This window comes from Eubalaena glacialis, chromosome 16 (assembly GCF_028564815.1).
Source record: "Eubalaena glacialis isolate mEubGla1 chromosome 16, mEubGla1.1.hap2.+ XY, whole genome shotgun sequence".
In the NCBI taxonomy this organism is placed as follows: Eukaryota; Metazoa; Chordata; class Mammalia; order Artiodactyla; family Balaenidae; genus Eubalaena; species Eubalaena glacialis.
Genome location: NC_083731.1, coordinates 35,005,651 through 35,029,985, shown reverse-complemented (window position 1 = coordinate 35,029,985; position 24,335 = coordinate 35,005,651). Strand labels below are relative to the sequence as shown.

At 33.1% G+C, this 24,335-nt stretch overlaps 1 protein-coding gene across 2 annotated transcripts in view; it reads right to left on the bottom strand.

Moving 5' to 3' along the window:
- Positions 1-1,525: 1,525 nt before the first annotated feature.
- The window catches only part of DACH1 (dachshund family transcription factor 1), a 413,755-nt gene continuing 390,945 nt past the window's right edge, over positions 1,526-24,335 (bottom strand). For both annotated transcript variants that reach the window (XM_061170678.1, XM_061170677.1), the window contains one exon: positions 1,526-4,238. In XM_061170678.1, the coding sequence (XP_061026661.1) occupies positions 4,201-4,238 (38 nt within the window). In that variant the 3' untranslated portion in view covers positions 1,526-4,200. The remainder of the gene's footprint in view (positions 4,239-24,335) is intronic.

Sequence of the window (24,335 nt, the reverse complement as noted above, 5' to 3'; positions counted from 1 at the left end):
AGTTTGTGAGCCTTGGTAAGAAGAGTGATGTGACTGAAATACATGAAAAATAACATGAAAAGAATAACTAGTATGGTGTTTTACCTAGGGGAAAATGTATCCATCCCCTTTCTCAATCTCTACAGAATTGTCTGACCCCCAAACTGTCTTATATTAGTCGCTGGAAGGTGAAGGTACAAAATGGGTCACTAGATTGTTACCACTTAGTAGGAAGTCGTCTAAGCCAATGCCCTCTTGATACTAGCTCTATATCCACGACAGTCTAGAAGATGCTGAGTGAATCTTCTCTTGCTGAAAGTAAGACTTCCTATTCCAACAAAATTATAAGCTCCTCTGGGAAAACAGCTATGTTTTCATTCATTACAACATTTAGCACAGTGCTTTGTGCAGAATAGAGGCTTTATTAATGAATCTGTTTAAAGGAATAAATGAGGTTTGGTTCAGCTTTTATATACCAGTTGTACATATGAAAGATAAATGTTAGCACCAAGCCTACACATAAGGAAAAGTGATATATTTACAATGCCATTTACAATAATATTTTAATTCTATTAACATCCCTACTTCCCATATGAAAAAATGCAATCCATGTAACTTTTATTTATAATTTACTATCCTCTAGTAATAAATAACTTTTGTTCATATTGTAAATTTGCTAATGCCAATGAAAACACATGGGGAGAAACCTTAAATCATCACCAAATGCCTCTAACATCCAGAGGCTGTATGATGTTCTAGTACAAGTCTTAACTGACAAAAACATATGAGGACAGAAGACAAAAATGTGTTTGTAATGGTCACATAAACATTTGAGGTTTTATTAGGGATAAATCATAATTTGTTAATTCATTGAAATAATCTCTTTAGACAGAAAAAAATTCATTTTCCATTCTTTTGGGAATGTTTAGAGTATTCACAGAGATAGTAACCCAATATTTCTTTGAGTGCTGCATTTTGGATTGATTAAAACGTTTATATATTATTAAAGCCTATTGGAACTGCAAAGTTTCTAAAGGCATTTTTTCCCAATGATAGAGACTGAAAGCAAAACACTGAGTTAGAGTTACAAATCTACACTCTTATAGATATGGGAATAATATATTTTGTTCCATCAACATGTCTACTTTACATTATTCAGCACAAAGCTTTGTGAAATAAGAATCATGGGAATATAAGAATATAAAGGAAAAAGGTACAAATAACAGCTTCATAAACTGAGAAATGTACATAAATAAATCATGTATATGTGGGCAGTTTGCTTAGCTGGCAAGAAACAAAATATGGAAAATCTGCTTGTTAAACAATAACTATAGAGTGTGCTTTTATGATGTTTTTCACCACAGTAATTCATATTAGAGATAGAAGCAGTTGCATGTTAAATAAAATCATTGAGCATTGTTCCCTTCACATTGTAAAGAGCTGACTTATGTTGTTTTGAGATGCCTCCCATTAGAAAGTGAATATTCCTTCTATGCTATGCATTTCACAAAATTTAATAAAGAAGAACTGTAAATAAAGTCACAGGGAGATTTCAGACAGTTTTATTAGGAGATTGTTGAAAAGAAAAAGAAAATTAAATACAATAACAGTAAACGCGGTTCTCACATTGAAACCAGGCTCAAAGAACTAGGCTACCATAGAAAAATTTCCAATTCTTGCATTATGATGTAAAAACAGATTTTTGTACAGATTTTGTACAACAAAATTCGTAATAACCTTTTATCATTTTTAGAAAACTTTAAATATATAGATAAAAATAGACAATTTTCATAGGTCCTACATGAAGATGAGTATATGTTCTGTTCCAAGGGCTTGCATAGAGCGCAAATGTGGTTATAATACAGAACGAGACATTAATAATTTTAGGATTACAAAAGCATGGAAACCATAAAATGGGCACAATTTTACTTGTTTAAACCAAAAAACAAATTTTAAACCAACCTGTATAACTAATAAAGGGGAAAAAAACTTAAGTTACAGACTTAAAATAACATTTCATGACTTGCAATATTTACAACATGTTAGTACGATTCTCTCTTAGCATATAGCTGATAGCTTTCTTCTTTAATCCTTGCTAAAATTTCCTTTTATAGCGAACCAAACACTAAAACATTCTCAAAGGTCTGGAAAGTATGTATTTTAAAACTATTTAACCTACTTAACAGGTGACTCTATGCAAGAAGCAGAGCAATGGCTGATTTTACTACTTATGGAAGTGGTAGGCTTTTAAAAAAACTTTCAGAAAATGTATGATTCAGAAGCTTGCCACAAGTTCCTCTGATTTTAAGTGTAATCCTTTAAAGACTGCATACAGGGAAAAACAAGAGATACATACAACAAGGAATAGAATCTCTTGTGCTCAAATAACAAAAGAAGGTTATGGAAGAACTATGCTTAGAAAACCAAGTTTCTACAAAGCATTTATTAACAGTGTTTTAAATAAAAATATTGCTCCCTTTTAAGCAAGCTAAAAATAGGAACTGTATATATAACCTTTTTATTGCATTAAAAATGGTCTTAGCTGGTTAATAGCAAGCTACACAAAAGAAATATGTTCCAGTATTGCAAGGAAGACCTAAAAAACTATAGAAGCTTAGTGCCAGTGTATCTATAATGTTAATTTCTTTTCAAATCATTAATACCCAATGAGAACTATCTTTAAACATTTTTAAGCTAGTTTTCTTGGTCATTTAAGATTTTGCTATTTATGGTAATAAATAATGTTATGATCATAAAATTGTAAGATGACAGCAAAATCATAAAATGTCCAGCAACTATACTGATTCACATATCAGTCTTTAAAGGTGTAACTCCAAATATGTAAAAACAAAGAGAAGGTAACTTCAGCGTGTAATAAGCCCTGTTCGCAGCTTGACTTCCAGTTATCTGCACAAAAGTGAAAACACATACTGTAACTTTCAAAAAGACAGTGAAAATAACACGTAGGCACCCTTCCCTCTGACCAGGGTGGGAAGCACAACACATTTTAACTTTATCACTCAGCGCTACATGGTATTGGACTGATACATCAAGGATCCAGGGTTTGTTAGGTTTTGTCTTTCAGCAACCTTAACATAATATGACATTAACATATAAAAATATTTCTGGTGTTTTGATTTACTGTTCAGCCACAATCCATTCTCAATAGTGCAGTTTGGGGCACTAACTAGGGTTCAATATACAAATAAAAGTGGCTGACACAGCGTTCTGATGTCACCAGATGCTTAAGATCTCATTCATTAATACTGTGACTCCAGACAAATATTTACATGCCTGCATGCGTTAAAACCAGAAAGGTGTCTTTCTGACCAACAGGGTGACAAAACGTATTTTCTAAAATTTTCATTTTCCTAAACTCTAGTATACTACTGCATACATAATACCTTCCTTGTATGTTTTATGTTTATATACTGTACATGTGACCAACAGTTTGAAGAGGAAGCATAATGATCATTTTAAATTCTATATACCACTACCAGTTTGGAATGAAAACATGTTACGTTTATATATTTTTAAGGAAAAAAGACCTTCGGTGAAACCTTTTGGCTTATCTCCAATGCTTCTTTTCAGGTATGCAAAATGTTATTTCACGGGGTTGTTGTCAATATCCATTTGTTGGTCTTTTGGAAAGTACATGAACAAAAATCTTCAGGAGAAAACCCACAATTAGAGAGTTTAAAATAGAATGTAACAGAATATTACTCTTTGATTTATTGATTTTTTTAGGAATCCTCTATGTCCCCTACAAGTTCATTTCCAAGTGTTCTTGCTGGTTTCTGGAGGACATAATTCTGTAAGTCTGGGTGACCGGTGCTACAAGCGTCTCTTGATGTGCTCAGATACAGAATTTTCAGAAGAGGAAAATGGTTCATTCCATTAAAAAAACAAAGCTAGGTCTTATTGAGACCTGCCTTTGACTCCATATACAAGTGTCCAGCAGCAAAGTTGCAATTATTAACTGTAAGAAGTTTGATACTTGTACATTTACAAACATTCTCAGGTCTCTGGTATGAACCACAGGTGAAAATCAATGAAGGAAACTTTTTTTTTTGTAGAATACTTAAACTTTTAAAGAACATTAATACACAAAATTGAGGAAGTTCCCTTAAAAGGACTTTATTTTTTTCCCGAACTTTCCAATGACGAATGTCTGACTGCAAAGTTCTTTACTATAACATGGACTTCTTCAACAGGAAAGATTCAGTACATGACAGTAGTTTTCAAATACAGTCTTCCATCTAAAAATGAACAAAAAATAATTACTTATATGACATCTGGGGGACAAATGTGAATATAAAACCTACATAGCCTGATATAAAATTTGTGGGTTTTATTCTATCTTCACTTATTTAGGAAGTAACATTTTTCACATATTCTCAAAGTTAATTTCATAATTACATTGAATTTAAGCAACTGAAAAGAATACAACATTTCTAGTTCTCATAAATATATATTTGCTATTTTGATATCAGTACAGAGCACTCAGAAAATAGATAAGAGTGTGTGTATGTGTTTTACTGATATGCAAAGCTAGTTGATTTCTATTGAATGACAATTACTTCCTCCAAGCTTGCAGAACCAAATTTTCTTTGAATGCACTCAGATATATCTCCATCAGGAAAGACTGAGCTCCCATCTTACTTCTTAGAGATGTTGTTAAATATACCGTGTAATGTAACTGTTGTGCACATTTGTTGCTATTTATGTGAAAGCCACTTGGGTTATTTCATCAATATCAATGAACTATATAGCCTTTCCACCATGAAGTGAGATTAAACGAACAATTCAATATTAATATATTACTCAGCTTTTACCTATTGAGAAACACACAGCTATGTGAAAAAGAAAAGTAAATAAAATCTTCAATAAACCCACTTGAATGAAGCAAAAATAAGACATTAAAAATCCAGAGGACAAACAAAACAAAACATAAGCCTATTTCCCAAGTGTAACACTCTCCCAACTGTCCACTTTGTGGTGTGCTCTAAACCTTGGAAATATTTGCATAAAATATGTTTAAATTTCACGTTTTAATATCTACAGTAGAAGGTAATCAGAAAAGTAAAGTTTTCCAAAAATTTTTTTAAATGCATATTGCAATGTAAATGTTTGCAAAATGATAGCTTCAAGAATTAAAACATAAGGAAATAGAAATAGCCTACAGTAAATTTAGGAAATAGAGAGTCTAAATATTTGCAGATTTCACCTTCAACGTTAAGCTAATTGAGTGCTTATATATAATCTGTGGTAGATACAGTAATTAGTAAGGAACTTAAAACCAATGTCAAACTATTTTTCTACTTCACAGAAATATTGGTGTGCCTAAGTTTTATATTCCTACAACATGTTTTATTTATTTATTTCTTTATTTTTGGCTGTGTTGGGTCTTCGTTTCTGTGCGTGGGCTTTCTCTAGTTGTGGCAAGCGGGGGCCACTCTTCACCGCGGTGCGCGGGCCTCTCACTATCGCGCCCTCTCTTGTTGCGGAGCACAGGCTCCAAACGCGCAGGCTCAGTAGTTGTGGCTCACGGGCTTAGTTGCTCCGCGGCATGGGGGATCCTCCCAGACCAGGGCTCGAACCCATGTGCCCTGCATTGGCAGGCAGATTCTCAACCACTGTGCCACCAGGGCAGCCCCTACAACATGTTTTAGCTTAGCCTAGTTTGTACTGTTGGACTATTACTTCCAGGATGTTATGGAATGCTGTTTGGCTTATTACTGTAGTCTAAGCACCCAGTATATGTTCAATAAAATGTGTTTGAATGAACGAATGAATGAATAAATCAGATATAGTTTTCATGTGATTTATACAAAGTAGATAAACCTAATAAACTAATATTATAAAAATAAACTGAAACTTTTCTTTCATATTCGTAGTATCATGTGGCTAAAAACTGGACCTTTTAAAAGATAATTTTGATCTTAATGTTTTTACTAAGAAAAGCAACTAAATTGTTTTAAAATTTAGTAATAGAAATAACCAAAGAAGTAGAACACTGATGCTTTTAACCAAAATTTTCTAATTTTTAGTCCTTATTTAATTTATCCCTACTTCTCTCTCCTTCCAATTATCTCAATATTTCTATCATGTATTCACTTAAGTTGAGGATATCATTCTCATTCTTATTTGTTTTTAAATAGACAACATTTCCTAGGATTAGACAGGGGGAGAGAAACATTCTCAATTTCCCCCAAATTCAAATTTTATTCAGTGAAGTCCTTCAAGATACTTGTGGAAAAGGAATTATTTTCTCAAAATTAACATTTCTGTCTATGGAGTTTTAAAAAATCTTTGTACATTAAAGAAAAAAAATTATGGGAATTCCCTGGTGGTCCAGTGGTTAGAACTCCTCGCTTCCACTGCTGGGGGCCCAGGTTCGATCCCTGGTCGCAGAACTAAGATTCCACAAGCTGCAGGGCACAGCCAAAAAAAAAAAAATTGTTTGTTAAAGAAAAAAATTAAAGTCTTGAAAAATTGTTTTCTAATCTTCTGTGATGTCCATAGCATATTAAGTAGAAGGAATGTAGTAGCAAAGAATGGATATATAGAAATCATTCATTAAGTATGAATCATTGTTTTAAAAGGTCCACTAGCCAAATTCTTCACCCAAGTGCTATATAATTTGGTACTGACTTTCTTCTCTAACCTTATATGTTACCCCTCTCCCTCAGTCAGTGACCCTGGCTCTCCTTTACGTAGAATGGTGTGCCATTCTACATATGGCACACCAACCTCTGCGCTGCTTTGGAGTATCCAGGCCTGTTATTCCTTCTAGATGCCTCAAGATAAGTACCTCCTCCTTCCCCGCTTACATTACTGCTCCCATCTCTTAAACTTCTCTATATAGAGCCTCGTATTTACTCTCCAACACAAGCACCCTAAGAATTAACTCCATAGCACTTTGTCTCATTTTGAAGTTACATATGGGAAGCTTCTTACATGGCGAGACCCACGAAAGCAGCAGCCATATTTCTTTTCCCATCAGTATCAGAAGGAGAATGCTTCAGCATGATGCTTGCCTTAAAAGTTTTTTTTTTTTTATTTTTTTTTTATTTTTTTTATTTTTTTTTAGCCTTAAAAGTTTTAATGCAGTCTCAAATGTTAAACTTTCAGAGAAATCAATTACTTATGCTTACGTATTAAAAATAATTCCCTTTAGCATGTTAGAAATTGTAAAGTCTGTCTGAAACTAAATTATAAAATAAAAATGTATTAAAATTATAGCATGAATAATTATTTTATAAGATCCTTTAGATCATATACAAAGCATGTTTATAAAAATTATATACATTATATTTATGTGCTCAGTACTTGATCTACTATAATAATCTACTTTTAATAAATGTCTCTTTAAATTTTTGACTAATGTTCCTAACAGATGGACAAAAGCATCAAGCATTAAAGATGCCAGCTATAAAATAGATCCCAACTACTATAGTTAAGGCATTTCCATGATTAAATAATACTTAGACATCAGAGATTATCTGCCTTAGAATTACCTGGAAACAGAAACATACCAGGCATAGACAGACCCTAGAGAGTAACTCCCTTTCCTTTTGTCTATGGAGCCTAACTTTCAAGGCAATTCTACCATATAATTTTGTCATCTTTATTAAAACATACTTATGGATAATTCAAAGTCTGTAAGAAAAAAAAGGTTTAAAGTAATTTTATGTTGGTCCAGAGAAGTTATATTGGCCTGCCAACCCGCAGCAAATAACCACATATGGATGTACCCAGAGAGCTACCAGCAGGCTTCTGAGTTATGGGACTGTAGGTTTATCTCAGGCTCTGATAACAAACCACCTGAGAGCAAGCTGAATGGCAAGGGTGCTAGGAAGAATACATGGGCCCATAATTCAAACTGTGCCATGTTTTTTTTATGTTATGTAATAATGGTGCCAATAATCTTTCCTTCCCCTACTCTTCAAACAGCAGGCAAAGTGATGGAGCCCTAGAGAAGGCCCTGTAAAAACAAGCACAGGATGGAGATTATTGGAATCCCTGAGTATTTTCATGGCTAAGACTTCATCATTCAGAGGTGTGTTGTTTGCATCTGGAAACTCAGAGGCTTATTCATGTTTTGTTTTAATGGCTGCCCTTTGTGCATTACACTTCCTTTCTAACTAGATAATCTCACACCTACTCGCCATTTCCTATATTGTCTTTATTTCTGCATTTTTTGGCCAGAGAAACATATGTTTTCCTGATGCTGAGCAGGGTTTATGAAACAATCATTCCTTGATATCTCAAACGGATGAGAACTTTTTTAAGATCAAGTAAATTGGCAATAAAGGCAATAATGACTATCAACAGTATAGCTAATATTTTCTGAGACCTATTGTGTTCAGGGCACTTTATAGATTTTAAATCTAAACTTCTCAACAACTCAACAAAATAGTTATTCTTAGTGCCTTTTACAAATAGGATATTAAGGCTCAAAAAGGTTAAGTTATCTTGCACATTTTCAAAGAACTAGTGAATGGAAGTGCAGTGATTAGATATTTGTGTGAACCCAAATCTATTCTGTTATGTCACTTCCTCTAATAAGCAATTGCAAGATCACTGGAGGAAATACCCTGTCTCTGATTTGCAGAGGTAAGGGACTGACTCTTGGACACCTTGGTACCATCAGTCTCCTTGCTTTGTGAATCTGTTCCTCACCATTTTCTCAGAAAACAGAGGTTTCCTTTTAGTATGCAGAGCCTCAACTGAACAACTTGAAATCAGAACTAAAATTCTTATAGTTTGGTTTCAGAGAAAATATCTTCTGTTGACACAATGATTATTTGCTTTCGTAAGGGAGGCTGATATGACAAAAATCATCAAGTGACACTTTGTGCATGGGAGTACTTGATTAAAAAGTCTCTTCTAATTAAAAGCGTGTGGGAGTAGGCACTGAGTGAAACTATTTAGATTACAAATTCCTAATAGTTCCAGAGTTCATTGTGATTTGTTGTTTACAGCTCTAATTTGGTGTATAAGAAAGTATCTAGATCACTGAATAGTTTATTGCAGGTGTGAATTTTTGTATGCTGCTTACTGTTATTATGCAGATTTGGATCTACAGATGAGTTAAAGAAAAAGTTTTAAAGTCCTGATAAAAATGAATCTCAGGTTTTAACATTAAAGTTGAAATCTTCAACTCAGGCCATTAAATATAAAGATTCTATCTGTTATTTGTTAGCTGTGGATGAGGAGGGAGAAATGGAGAATGTCACAAAATTTCCAGTTCTGTTTTGTTTTGTGTTCGTGAATTAAGTTTGCTCTGTTTGAAATGTAATTTTTATTTTATATTAGAATGTAGTTGATTTACAATGTTGTGTTAGTTTCAGGTGTACAGCAAAGTGATTCAGTTATACGTATACACTGATTTAATGTTTTTGCAGCTATTGTTATATGTAGTTATTTGTAACATCTAATGCATATAGACAGATATATAATTTAGCTTTTATTCCATACATAACACTAAAGTATTGAATAGCTTGATCATTTACTTTAAAAAACTAATGATGTTTGTTCAATAACAATCACAATATATGATGAGATTTTATATTAGAAGATGGCATACAAATTGGAATAATTTCAAATTACTTGACACCAGAAATCCAATGCTTTCATTGTATGAAAACTAAGTGGAATCATTAACAAGGGAGTATGTTACTGAAAAGTATTACTCAGTAGGCAAATAGGTATATATTCCAGTTTTGAATAGAACTCCTTTGCAAAAAACATCCACAAGGATCTCTTACTTGTCCTTAGCACAAAGGGCTTAATAAATTACATTTCCTGTTAGAAAGTAGTTTTATTAAGAATGGCATCTATTTGTTCAAAACTTATATCCAGACACCTGTAATCTAATGAAGTTTGCTGCTTTCACAAAACAGTTGCATGTGCCCATATCTCACTCCTCCAGAGCTGAGGAAAATATGAACATAACAGAGGGCGAACATATAAGATCATACATCTAGGAAGTTTAATATTTACTTAAATAAGATTAGGTCAATATGAAATATATAGTAACCCTGAGCTTCTCTCAACAGAATGTCTTAATCATATAAAGTAAGGGAAACCAAAACAAGTGATGAAAACAAATGTTAATGATTCATGTGATATTTGATAAGACAACGAAAGGAAGTCAAAATAAAAGCAAACAAACAGGAACAGATGGGAAGGATCTCTGTCAAGTCATAACCCTTCTTCTAAAACCCCTAAAGGAAGAAGCTAATTAAAGAAAATATTGTTTCTTGCTTTTTTTATAATTTTATATTTAGAGTAAGAACATTCTGCTACAGCTGAGGCAAAGAAGCAGAGACACAAAGTCTACATTTAACATGAGAAATATTTTAAGAGAGATTGATGTTCAGCACAAGCTCTGTTACAAGAGAATACTGGGTAAATATCATTTCTTCTCATGAAATGCAGATAATAACAGTATCAGTGATTTCCAGAAGTTATAGTCAAGGTTGTGTTCAAATATAATGAAAAAGTAAAAACTGAAGAAGTTGCAACAGATTTTGAATTTTAGGTATTTCAGGGTGATAGCTGCAGAACCTGAGGCCCACAGATCTGGGTCAAAGCGAGAGAGGACTGAATCCCAGATCCCTTTTGAATGCTTTCTCTATAAGCACCCAGTGCCATTCTAGAGAGTGGGCATGGACTATGTGTAAGAAGGCACATCAACCAGGGTATTCTGTCTATACAAGCCAAACATACTAGTACAAGCAGTAGATAATGGATTACTTAGTAGACCAACATGGTCCAGCTCATTTGAAATCAAAGTAGATAATATGTTTATTACAAGGCTAGTATGAAGTAAAGCTCTTGACTGCAGCTAATATTGCAAACAAAAATAGTTTTATAATTGAGAACTGCTTTTAAATATTTTTCAGTTTTCTTCAAAGAAGAAAGTGCATGAGAGAACATAGTCTAGTTTAAAACAGGTCTGAGAACAGAGGATTATCTAAAGTTATGATATATAGGTTAAAAGGTAACCACATTTTCAGACAAAAACAATGAAAGTGAATCCCTGTCCTTTACATGTGAAGAAACTTTGTATTAGACTCTAGGTAAGCACACTAATAGGGGCGAGACCTGAACTTTGACAATTTGACAAATTGAAGCAGGTGGAACTAGACTTTAGCTCTTGGGGAGCTAGAAGGAATCATCGCTGGGCAGCCTGATCTAATCACACATTCTTTTTAAGTGGGAAACTAAACAGACAAACCAGTAATGAAAGCTGAGCTGAAGAATGTGGAGAGAAGGCATTTGAAGATGTACAGATGGCTATGGTTAATCTTAGCCAGGTTGGAGTTATTTCGCCAACTCCAGCCCTGGGCAAAATACTTTTTCCAAATGGCTAGATCAGTTTAAAGTATCTCAGCTCTCCTGAGAAGTGACATTCTTGTTGTCAGTATGTTAAAGAGTCCCTTTGCCTGAACTTCAGGCTCAACTATGATGTTGATACTGTCTGTGGGCAAAGAGGAATTTACTACCAAAGGTTAAGATAATTTTGGTTTAGTGGGTATTAAAGATCTTTTATTCTGTAACTCAAGGATCTTCCCCAATTGGGGTAGAAATCTAGACCCTGTGGTTCTATGAACTGATATCTATTTAAGAACTTAATGTTTTTAAAACCATATCTCCATGATTACAACCAAGCAAATTTGATTTTTAAAACATCATCATCATCAACTATCTACCGCTTGTCTATTCAACAGGGAACAGGCAAGTCTATACTTAATGTTAAAAAATTAGCCCTCTGACAAAATGTTTTAGTTGTGAACGATCAGCCTATACTCATGCAGATAGGGTTTGGATCTCATACATTGTATTACTAGGACCTAAGTGTTGCTACAACACTTGTCATAGGATCCAAACTCTTGTCCTCTCCTAAGTTGTTTTCACTATGCCAATACTTATACAGCTTTGCTATCCTAGAGAAATTGATTAAAGTCTAGCTACAATCTTTTTTTTTTTTAATTTTTATTTATTTATGGCTGTGTTGGGTCTTTGTTTCTGTGCGAGGGCTTTCTCCAGTTGTGGCAAGCGGGGGCCACTCTTCATCGCGGTGCGCAGGCCCCTCACTATCGCGGCCTCTCTTGTTGCGGAGCACAGGCTCCAGATGCGCAGGCTCAGTAGTTGTGGCTCACGGGCCCAGTTGCTCCGCGGCATGTGGGATCTTCCCAGACCAGGGCTCGAACCTGTGTCCCCTGCATTGGCAGGCAGATTCTCAACCACTGCGCCACCAGGGAAGCCCTAGCTATAATCTTTTTAAGAGTAGGTAACATACCATATGACTTTGTGTATTTCTAGCACCTTGAACATTGTCTGGAATCTGGCAAGTGCTCAGTAAATACATACAGAAGGAACTATCAAAGTAACATTACAAAATGAGGGGAAGATGGATATTATGCGCCTTTGGATATTATACTTTGAAAAGAACACAGTGTCACTTGGGTAGTATACTGGCTTAGAATACACAACCTGAGTCTAATCATGAGGAAACATCAAATGCAAAATGAGAAACATTCTCTTAAGACTGTTTTTTTCAAAAATGTCAATTTTACAATTTTTTAAAAAAGGCCAAAGAAATGCACAAGATCAAAAAGACTAAAGAGAAATTACAACTTAATATAATGTGATCCTAATTTGGATTCAGGAATGCTATAAATGCTATAAAGAACATGATTGGGTCAAATGACAAAATTAGAATTTCAATGTCAGTTTGAATAAAAGTACTGTGTCAATGAAATATTTACTGAGCTGATAAATATGCTGTGTTTATGTATAAGAGAACATCCTTATTTTTAATAAGTACCCTGTGAAATACGTATGGGTAAATATAACAGGTAAAGAACCATGATTTATACATCTCACTTTCAAATACTTCAAAAAATACTACACAGATAGAGCAAATTATAAAGCACATGGAACAAAACATTAACAATAAATGAATCATCGTAAAGTGCCTATGAGAGTTTTAATATTTTTGAACTTTTCTATAAGTACAACTTTTTCAAATGTAAATTTAAAAAATAAAAGTTTGCCTAAGTGAAATGAAATTTTAATACATCACCAATATCAGGTATTTATTCATAACTAGCTGAAGAGTTACACTGTCCACTCTCCACATACACTTTTTCACTGATTATATGGGAAGTATTCTCATGGTAAATATGTTTTCTGCTTAGGAGCAAGGTTTTGAGAATTCTTGTTCAAGTATGAGATAGTAAGACGATGCTTAGTGATCTTCTTAATAGAGTTCTTCAGAAAAACCAGGTTCCGATTCATGAAACTTACTGGACTGAGGGTATGCATATAAGCTGGATTCTGGTCTATTGGTCCATTATGTTTGAATGGTAAATTTACAATTGTAAAGTTTATGAAGTCTACCTAACTGTATTACTTGTTAGTTAGTGAGGGCTGTGTATGCTAATGTGCACTTGTTGGTATAAAGAAACTATTGTTCTGTTTAGCTGTTTGAAGCACAGGTTATCTTTTAAAAGTTTACGAAAAACAAAAACAAAAAGCAGAACACAGACATTGTTAAAGTTTTGTTTTGTTTCTGTAAATAAAGAAAAATTATATTGCTGCTAGGTCTACTATGGTAAAGTATTTTTGTGTGTGTGTTCTAATCAAGTATTCATTAGTAAGAAGTGAGAATCCATCAGAGAGGTTAATGTACCATCAAGTGAGAATGGGGTGCTTTGCACTTAGGTTACCTTGTCCTGATTGGAAGGTGAGACCTCCCAACTTCAGCAAAGAGAAGCACAATGGAATCTCTTATTACTTTCTCCATTCTTCTATTCATTTCTGGGAGAACAAAGACTAAGACACAGGGATGGAAGGAAATCATTTGAGGGTATATCTGAACCTTAGTGATGATGGAAAAATTGTCTACTATGCTTAATAAAAATGGAGCATAAAAAAGTGATGCCTTATTTGATAAAAATAAGACACTGCAGAGAAGAGAAACAAGGATCTTTCAAATCAAGCATCTGTATCCTTTAGAACTGCAAGAAACAAGCAAAATCTGCAGTGAATAAATTGAGTTTTCAGAAAAAATGTATGTGTTATCTCTAGAGAACAAACCAAAGGTGGCAATTAGAAGGGCAGTTCTTATCAGAGCCTAGTTATTTTCTTTTAAGTTTGGCAGAAAAAAATCATCTTTGTTTTAAAAGTTTAGCATTTTTATGTTTCTCTATTTTTTATAGCATGACTAATACAGTAATTTTAATAAAATTATATTTGTTTAGAGAAGTAATTGTGAATGAATAAAGTTCTAAATATCTAGAGCTTGATTTAACATTTATACAATGCTGAACCAAAATGCTGGTCTAGTGCTAAACTTAACAAATGTCAAACTTCAATGAAAGCTCTCAAATGTTTTCAATAAGTATGAGAATTGTTTTTAACTAAAGAAATGGCACTTTTGTGGGGAATAGCTTTGCTTTACATCTCATCCAATGGAATCAAGTATTTAGACCACATGTGGGTGAGAACACTAACATGCTATATAAGAACTCTTAAATAAGATAGTTCTCTGTGCACTAAACTCTAAAACTAATACATAAGGGATCAGTTCAGAGATGTGCAGAGACAGATTAAAGAGACAGATTATCAAACAGACAAGAAAGTGTGTTGACAGAATTATCATATCTAAAGAAAGAATATGAGAATCAGTTGAGTGTTTGTCAAACAGAGTCGATCAGGTAAGTTTTGGCAAATGCCCATTAAAGCATGAACCAGGGATAAGGTTTCCATCAAAGACTGATGTGGACATCTGGTCTACCTTTACGTACATTCCTGAACTTATAAAATATTTGAATTATATAATACTCATTGGTCCGATCCCATTCTCACCAGGTAACTTGACAATTTTATTTTTTGCATAGCTCTCTATGGTAGGAATCCTCTAAGATGGCTAGCAATGCCCCCTGCTACCTGGCAGTCACATCCTTGTGAGATACCTCTCCCCTTTAAGTGTGGGCTTTATCTAGTGACTTGCTTCTAGTGAAGAGAATATGGCAAAAGCGATGAAAAGTCACTTCCAAGATGAGACTATAAAAAACTGTGACTTTCTGCTGGCAGACACTCTTTCTCTGGATCTTTTCACTTGCTTGATCAGATGAAGTAGGTTACCATGTACTGAGTTGCCCTAGGAAGGGTCCATGTGACAAGGAACTGATGATGGCTTCTGGCTAATAGCCAGCAAAGACCTGGGACCCTCAGTACAAAACCCTTGAGGACATGAGGCATGCCAACAGCCATATGACTGAGCTTGGAAGTAGAGCCTGACTCAGTTGAGTCTAGAGATGACTGCAGCCCCTGCCAAAACTTTTTTGCAGCCTGAGAGAGATCCCGAAGCATAGGACCCAGCTAAGCTACTCCCAGATTCCTCACATACAGAAACTGTGAGATAATAAATGATGTAAACCATGAAGTTTCAAAGTAGTTTGTTGTGCCACAATATATAATAAATACTCCTTCTTTTATAAGAAAGATGTGCTGGTCAATGTCACAGGTAAACATTTCAGTTCTTGTGACTTACAGTGTTTCAGTATATCTTAGTTTGCTTTCTTTTAGAACACAGAAAAGATTGATAACCCAACTCTGCGTCTTGTGGAACTCACCAAGCCAGATGCTGCCTTGTGAGTGCTCCTGGAAGTCTGCCTGAATTTCACAGAAAGAGCAAAACCAAGTTGCATAATTCCCAGTACAATAATTCTTGTCTTACTATATCAAAATAAATTTTAAAAACCTCTGTTTTGCTACTAATGGAATAAGTTATTTTAAATCACAGAATATTTATTTTCGCAATTGTAAAGGATTTGTTTTGCTCTTTTAAAAATATATATATTTTTGTGGAAGTGGAAATTACTTGTATTACCTTAGGGTACTTTGATTTTATCGGGGATAAAACATAGATATTCCTTACAGATTGATGATCTTATTTCATGATATATGGTGACCTTCTCAGAATTAAAGACAGTAACTTTCAGTAGTCTAATCCTTATATTAAACTTGTTTCAGAATAATGACTGTATCAAATCACTTGATCCAATGTGACAGAAGTAACCATCCTAGGAAATATTATAGCTCCATACTGCTGGAATTGTTACCATTTAATGAGCTATCAAAAAAGAAAAGAAAGAGAAGGAAAAAAAAATTCTAGACCTCTCTATTAAAGCCACCTAGAAATCAGACAATCTTTGTAATGTTTTTCAGAATCTTTGGTTCAGTAGTGGTGACTGGCTAGGTTCAGTTTTGGTTAAATCTGGTATCTTGCAATATTTGAAGCAATATTATTATACTGCATGTTTTCCAAGGAAACAAACATAATTCTTTGCAAATCGATCAGGAAAATATCAACAAAACAGCCACAGAAAATAATAAATGTAAGACACTAAATGCTTTCTAAAATGGAAAGTAATGAAAAAAAGACAAAATGTGCTATCACAAAAATATGCAATGTTAATAGACAATTTGGCATTTTATAAACTTTCTCTCTCTGTATACACAAAGAATTTCAGGAAACATCTGAACACTCTAGACTTACTTACAATTTATGTTTAAGTTTCAATTAGTTTTCAGCATATATTAAATCCCATGAGATTGCCAAATTTCTTTAATACAATTTCAAAATATAAACACAAAAATTCTACAAATAAACATCTTAAGTATAATAAATGTGCATATATTTAGAAGGAAGATAAATGCTGATATATGTATGTTTCATGCCCACTGTGAAATTCTGCCCTGGGTCATTGTAACATAGGCCACTATTTCCATTAAAATTAGTAGCTTGTGGCTGTGGTTACTGTCAGTATTGCCTTATTCTCCCACCGCTAGCAATTGTGACATGAATAAATTAAGTTATATCACCATGTAGATCATTATATCCTGAATTAAGGTTAGATTTCAAGAAACATTATGAATTTAAGGAACTCATCTAGGATTATGTCAAAACTACTTTATAATAAAATCTTTATTTTCCTACCATAGGGACTATACACTACTTAATTTCAGGGCTATTTCTCAGTTGCACTTGGACAATACCAAATTGTTCAACCAGGAATGCTTGTTTTATCTTAATAACCCTGATTCATTTCAATTGGACAGACTTCAGTTCCATCTCTTTTTAAGGTAACTTACTTGTACGGTATAAAAATATTAAGTTGTAAGTCTTGGATAATAAATCTTGCCTTTTCTCATCCAGTCTTTGATAGATAGCATCATGGTGTCTGAATGAGGAGTTCACTACTTTATCAGGCTTCTTTAACAAGTCCTGTTCTTTAGGAGTTCAGTACTCAGATGAGGATTCTTTAAATGCTGTAACTCTAACCAGACTCTTGATGACTCTATTACCAAATGCCTTATGTATTGAAAAATCATGGTGCTCCTAAAGCTTAAAATAAGACTAGTGTTATTTTGGCAGATCACAAACTTGTTGTGATAATTCAGAACACTATTATATGAGCACTTTTTCTTTACTTACCAAGTCTAAAAAAATAAGTGTAATTTTTACTTTCCCTTCATCAAAATAAGAGTGCATTATACTGTTCAAATGATTGCAAAGAATATCAATGCATTCGAGGGAAAAGCTAACAATGAGAGTAAATGATTGCTGCATTTTTTTATGACTCTATTCAATGTAGTTTGATTACTTGAAAGGACTGGTATCCAACATACTGCCATACAAAACAATATCATGAAAAATACATGTCTCTTAATGCAAAGTTGAACTGACAGTTTGTCATAGGTAAAATCTGCAGAATCAACAAAGATGCAAAATAACTAAGTCAAAATATGAATTATCTAATATACCACTATGTATTTTTAGCATTCTTTATTCTAATTTTATGTATATAACATAGCACTGTAAATTTTTTCGTTCCAGTTTTATTACACTCACTTTAATGGACAAAATTCAATGCTGAGTAATCCATCCTTTCTAACTGCCGTAAAAAAAGCTACATTACGTTTTCTCTATTTTAAAAAAAATATGTATTAGGTTATTCATTACAAATAAGGATGGTGCAAAGTGAGAGAAATCTGTTAACTCATAACCATTTGAACATACTTTGCTTCCCAATGTTGCATTTGTTACTTATCATAATCTTTTCTTGGGGTGGAGGGAGGGTGGCTTGATACTCTGGCCTTTTCAGAAGAATGACAATATCAACATTATGCAAAGAGATTCTATATTTTCTACATAAGACTTTAATGGTGCCCAAAGCTGTGTCTCTTGTCTAGACTTTACATTCAAATCGCCTCACATTCAAGCTCCAGCTCTATGTCTACCTAGATGGGTACTCTTCAACTCTTACCTAAAAGCCCAGTTGTCATACCAAAACCAGTAGCAGGAAGGCAAACTCATCATCCTATACTCTAGACTGGATCTCTTTCCCAGATTATCTATTTCAAATTACCAACCACTATTTTCTAAGCCCTGCAGTTTGATTACCCTTGTATTTCAAATGCACCTTCCTATTTATTTTTTGCCCACCACCATAATTTGGATCTTCATTACTTCATTTGTGAATTCATTACATTCTTCACTTCTTCTCACTCTTTATCAACTCTTCCTATACAATGTTTATATTGTATTTAGGATTTAGTATATTTATTTCAGATGTAAAACAAGGGGAACCAGGTTTCCATTTTAATAAATATTATTTAGGAATCTGTTTAAAGCCATACTCAGAAGCAGTCATAATATTTATTTCTCTTGTTTGCAAAAATTATATAAAATATGTCAATAATGTGGCTTCTCAGAGATTTAGACTTACATATGTAGACTTAAATGAATCTTCACCAATCATGCAATTGGAATTAATTGCTTTGTTTGTGTTCTGAAAGTACTTTGTTTACATTTCAGAAGCAGTAGATCAAAGTGTTATTCATTAAAAGAGAACAATAGATCTTTTATAGCTTTCGAGAAAAAAATCAAATTTTCTAAATTTCAGATTTAATCTATTAAATTAATTTTATGCCTTGGAACATGTATGTTCCCAATAGTATACTAGTGAGTTCTTATAAACAACAAATCTAAAAATGAGTTACACTGGAAAAATTTCAAAGTTTGGCTACCTAAAATGTTTATAGAGTATGTTAGTTTTTAAATAAAGAGAATGTAGACACGTGATATAGCCATATTTTAATATGTTAAAATTATTCCTGCTTCATATAAAAATTTAAATGTATAAATATTTCATATTTTTATATAAGTAAAATTTGAATTATAGTTCCTACCATCCCTGAACAACACCTTGACACCCACAGCTTTATCAATAGGAATTAACTCAATATGTATTTTATTAGAATTATTTATGTTTCTCTATATCTCATGAGAGTATGAATTATTTAGAAAAGATACCATGTCTTTTGCATTTTTTCTGGTCCCAGCACTTAAGTATTAAGCATTTGTTAATATGAATTAGTTACAGCAGATTAAATGTTAAAAAACTCAAAAACTACACTAGTATTAAAGTTAAGTGCTAGTTTAACTTTTTGGTCAAAGATATCAGTTTTAAAGCAAGACATTGTTTAATTTTAGTGCAGGGCTTTTAGAGTGTGCAAAATACGAAACATGGACTTTGAAAATCCAAGAAGATATATAAATTCTAAAAAATGACACTCATTTATCACAGGAAACCATTTAAAAATTTTGTTCTCGCCAAATGTTCATGAGATGATTCTCAGATGAGGACACCGATAGCAGTCTGGAAGGTATGTTAGAAAAGCATGTTTATCTATGTTTTTCCATTCCACACTGTAGTGAAGATTTTACAGTAATTGAAATGAGGTGTTAAAGTTAGAGGAGTTTCAAAGAGAGAGCAGATGAAAAATACTTAATGGAAAGAAATGAGAACAGAAATTTTAAGGTTTCATTACAACTTAAATTCGTGGTTTGGGCACTTCTAGAATTTTCCTTCATGAGATATCTTTATATTCTGTATTTATTAGCCTAACCATATGAAAATGTAGACCTTCAGTTAGTGTTTAGAGAGGGAGAAGACAAAAACTACAGTAAAGAAGAAGCTAAAATTAAAAGTAAGCAGAAAAATATGAAAAACAATATTTTATTATGTTTGTCACACTGCTAACTTGTTTTATTGAGAAATCATAAATGCTGTCAATAGTAAAAAGCAATAAAAGTCATTATTTTCAAGTCTCTAAACAGTCACTGATCCATTAAACATTGCTAAAATTGCATGCATACTTGTTCCCTAATACTTCATGTAAAAGCACCACTTCAAGTGTTAAAATATATAAAGCCCATAGATTTGGAATGATGAGATAAAAAATTACTTCTTTGTTGACTATAAATTTTTAACATTAGGAAAATATTTGGAAAGGTTTTTTGCATTACCTTTGTTTTGTAAAAATAACATGCAAAGGAGCCAACTGAGTTGTGATAATTCACAGCTTTTCTATGTGAATTGTTACATTTAAATAAATGCTTGTGTTCTAATTTTCTCACAAAGGAATAGAATTGCATTTTGAAATGCTGTTGAAAACAAGGCACCCAAGAACTGCTTTTGAGATCAAAGTGGGCAGTTAGTCCACAATTTTTATGTGACTTCACTAAAACAAAACAAAACCCCAAAAATCTAGCTATACTGAAATGTAAGTATATAAACTTCCTAAAAATATTCACCTAATTTTTGTATGTTTATTTACAACCACTCAAGCATTAATTTTCATAACATTTTAATTTCATAACATTTTCACTACAGATCAATGCTATCAGTACTTTTGGAATTAGTCGGTCAAGATTTTTGTTGTGGATGTGAAATTATGATATGAGAGAATGTGGAAACTAAGTTAAATATTATTCCCACCTTTGGACCAAAACGAAGTTTGCTCTGTTGTTAACAAGAAAGCTCGTATTCCTTAGTGCTTTTACTTCTTTCGAATGGATCGTCTGTTGCGGTGGAAGCCATGGTTTGTTGATGACCAATCCCATGTCCTGGATTTGGACTTGACATGGGTAACTTTGTGAGAGACAGTAAGGAGGTTTCTGTCTAGCCTGCACTAAAATCAGTTCAATGCAATGGGGCCACCTTGCCCTACTTTGCTATATTAATAGGTGTAACAAGGAGCTGTAAGTCACTAATCGAAGTTTGCCTGCATTTTAACTCATTGTAAGGCTATAATAAACTATCTACAAATAGTGGGATAATATGATATGGAAAAACAGTTTCTTACAGTCATATTTTGATTCTGCTGCTGATAAACCTTGGAAAATTAGGGTAAATATATCACACATCTCAGTAAGTTTCCACCCGGGAAAGCTATGAAGAATTATAAGAAATTTACTATTCTAAAAGACCATAAGCATATGAGTGCATTGCCATTAACATTTTTCTTTTTATCTACCACATTTACTTCACTCTTTTCATTTACTGAAACTTGGATCTGTTAACCAAGATTGGTTCTGAATTCTTAGGGAAATATAAGCCAAGGAGCTACATTATATAATTAACCAAACCTTTAAATTAAATGACCTTCTGCATTTATTTAAATGCATCTCATTCTGACATTTAAGAAGTAAAATTAGAATCTATAAAACAGAAAATTTCACATTTTTAATCCTTTGCAATAATCAAACCACTAAAGTGCCTGATAAAATGGAATAAATCTGAATTGTACACATTTGAAAAAAAGCTATGGGCAGGTGGGCCTCAAAATTCTATCTCAAAAGTATGTCTGAATTCAAAGCAGTTAGGGGAAGTTATTGCATTCACTCTAAAAAGCATGGAGAGCTGTTCTCTTTACTTGTGATTTATATGTTATTTTCAATTTGGTTTATATATTGACAATCTGATATACTATGAGTTTTTTTATTGAGAGAACTTTTTTCTGTCTTACTATTATCAGAGAACATAAATGAACATTTACCTTGTTAAGGCTTCCACATTTTTTAAAAAATCTGTCATTTTATATAAAAATGTGTATTTCTGAGTTCCCTCAGAAAACGTATATGGTCGTACCAAGCTTATGGTCCTACTTGGGCAATAGTTGGCTTGCACCCAGAACCATATGTGGGTTTAGAAAAGGAATGTTCTTTCTATCCTTATTGTCTTATATCTAATCTTTTCTCATTTGTGAAATTTCTCTTTATTCCCAACATTTAAACTAGAGATAAAGTCTAGACTCTGAGATTTCATATAACATTGCTGGAGAAACATAAAAATCAGTCCAAAGACTATGATAACTTGGAACAAGGTAGACAAAAAACTATATTAACCAGCATGAGCCATGAAGAAAAAATAAACACATTGAAATTATTAATACAAGTAAATACCAGTTCATCATGGAAATCAAATAATTAATCTTAATCTGTGAAAATGGGAATTTTCACAAGTAAATGTAAAACCATAGTATAGAATCAACGTTAAACACGGCACACTTGATTATGTATGGGAATAATTTATGGTCTAATATCTCCCCATCCAATGCTCTTTCTGCCAGGGAGAAATAAATAAAGAATGAGAGTCAGATCCAATAATTTGTAGCCATTATTCATCATTTTATAGGTGCAATTAGTAAGCTTAGGTGGAACGATGTTTGGAGATTTACTATCCCTGGAGTATGATTATCTATGAATTAAAAAAGTCTGCAGTTACTCCACACTATATGAAAATACAAACCATATTAAAAGAAATTTGCCAAAATATAATACAAAAATTAAGAAGTTCTAACACTTTCATCTTAAATGAGTCAAAAACAACTGGTTTATCTTGTATTTAATTTGAAAAGAGATACGTAATAATACAGAGCTGAAAATAAATCTCCTTAAGCCATATTGTTTAAATTGACATAAATATTGAAACCTACAATTTGTCATGAATTTTTTAAATGCCTTGAAAAAGCTGGTGAATATTATTTTCATTTTCCAGCTTAAAATATACTAAAAGAAAAAGTATGTGCCACATATTGAAAAAAAATATTCATTGGCTTAAGATAATTTTTAAAAATCCAAATAATGTTTAATGTTCACCAAAAATGAATAATATTGCAAGTACTTACATTAAATTTGTGCATAATTGTAGAAATAGCAAATCCTTTATAGCATAGCCTTTACTTACTTGTAAGTTCTTATATTAATTGTAAGTTCATATATTAATTGTAAGTTCATATATTAATTCACTTGAGCCCTGTAACAACTCTGTGAGGTGAATATCATGATCATTTTCTATGTTTTATGGATAAGGAACTCTCATAATCAAATAGTTTAATTTACACACTCAATGTTATACAGATAATAATTAGCAGTGTGGAGATTCGAACCCAAGCAGTCTGTATCCAGAATCCATGTACCCGTAATGGACCATGAACACACGTATGTGTGTGTGGGGTGTGTGTTTGGGTGTGAGTGTGTGTGTTTATACTCATAAAAAATCAGATGTCTCTGCCATTTTGACGGGATAAAAATATCAGCAATAGAGCAGGTCTTAGCAGTTAAAATCACAACATTAATGAATCGTGGTATCGATACTAGACTATGGCTTCCAGTCCCACGTTGTTCTCCTAAGACTAAATCATCTTAGTGTTAATTCTAATAATTTAGAAATCAGTTATTTAAATAAATCATCAATGTTAACGCTAGAGAAACAATCTGTATTGGCATTTACTTTGTAACTGATTAATAATTATCTTTATAACCTAATGGATTTATTTTTCTTTTTTTATTAGAGAAAACTCCATGAGAAATTGCAAATTATGAGAGTGGTTTCAGGGCTAAAAAATAACCATTGCCTAATGAAAACGCCTTTTTACTTCCCTGAAGATGAATCCTACAGGAAACCAATGTCAATTTAATTGATATTATCACATTACTAAACTTTACACGGGAAGAACTAGTATATATTTGCATTTTAAATCTTAATCCTTAAAAATTTATGCCACCCTCATTATTTGGTTGAACATTGAGCCAGTCACAGCCACTTCATAAATTATCATGAGATACAAAGATGGATGTCATGTAAGAGCAAGGCATATGGAGTCAAAGGGACGAGAAGGTCCTGAGTTCACAGTCTGATTCCAAGCAATTTGCTTTAAGACAATGTTCCTCAGTTTCCTCAAATATAAAATGGGTATGCTGTGAAGATCAACACAAATAATGTATTTGAAAAAGCTGTGCAAACTTGCAATTGCTTTAGAAATGTTAACCGATGTTCTCTGTAATATCCTGAATCACTGCTGCATCAAAAAGGATGAGTACCATTCTCAGGTCACCAACGTCCCTTCCCTAATGTCTTTTTAACTTCCAGGCTCCTTCCTCATCCTCTTCCTCACCTCTTTTGAATATATACTCTTTGGCA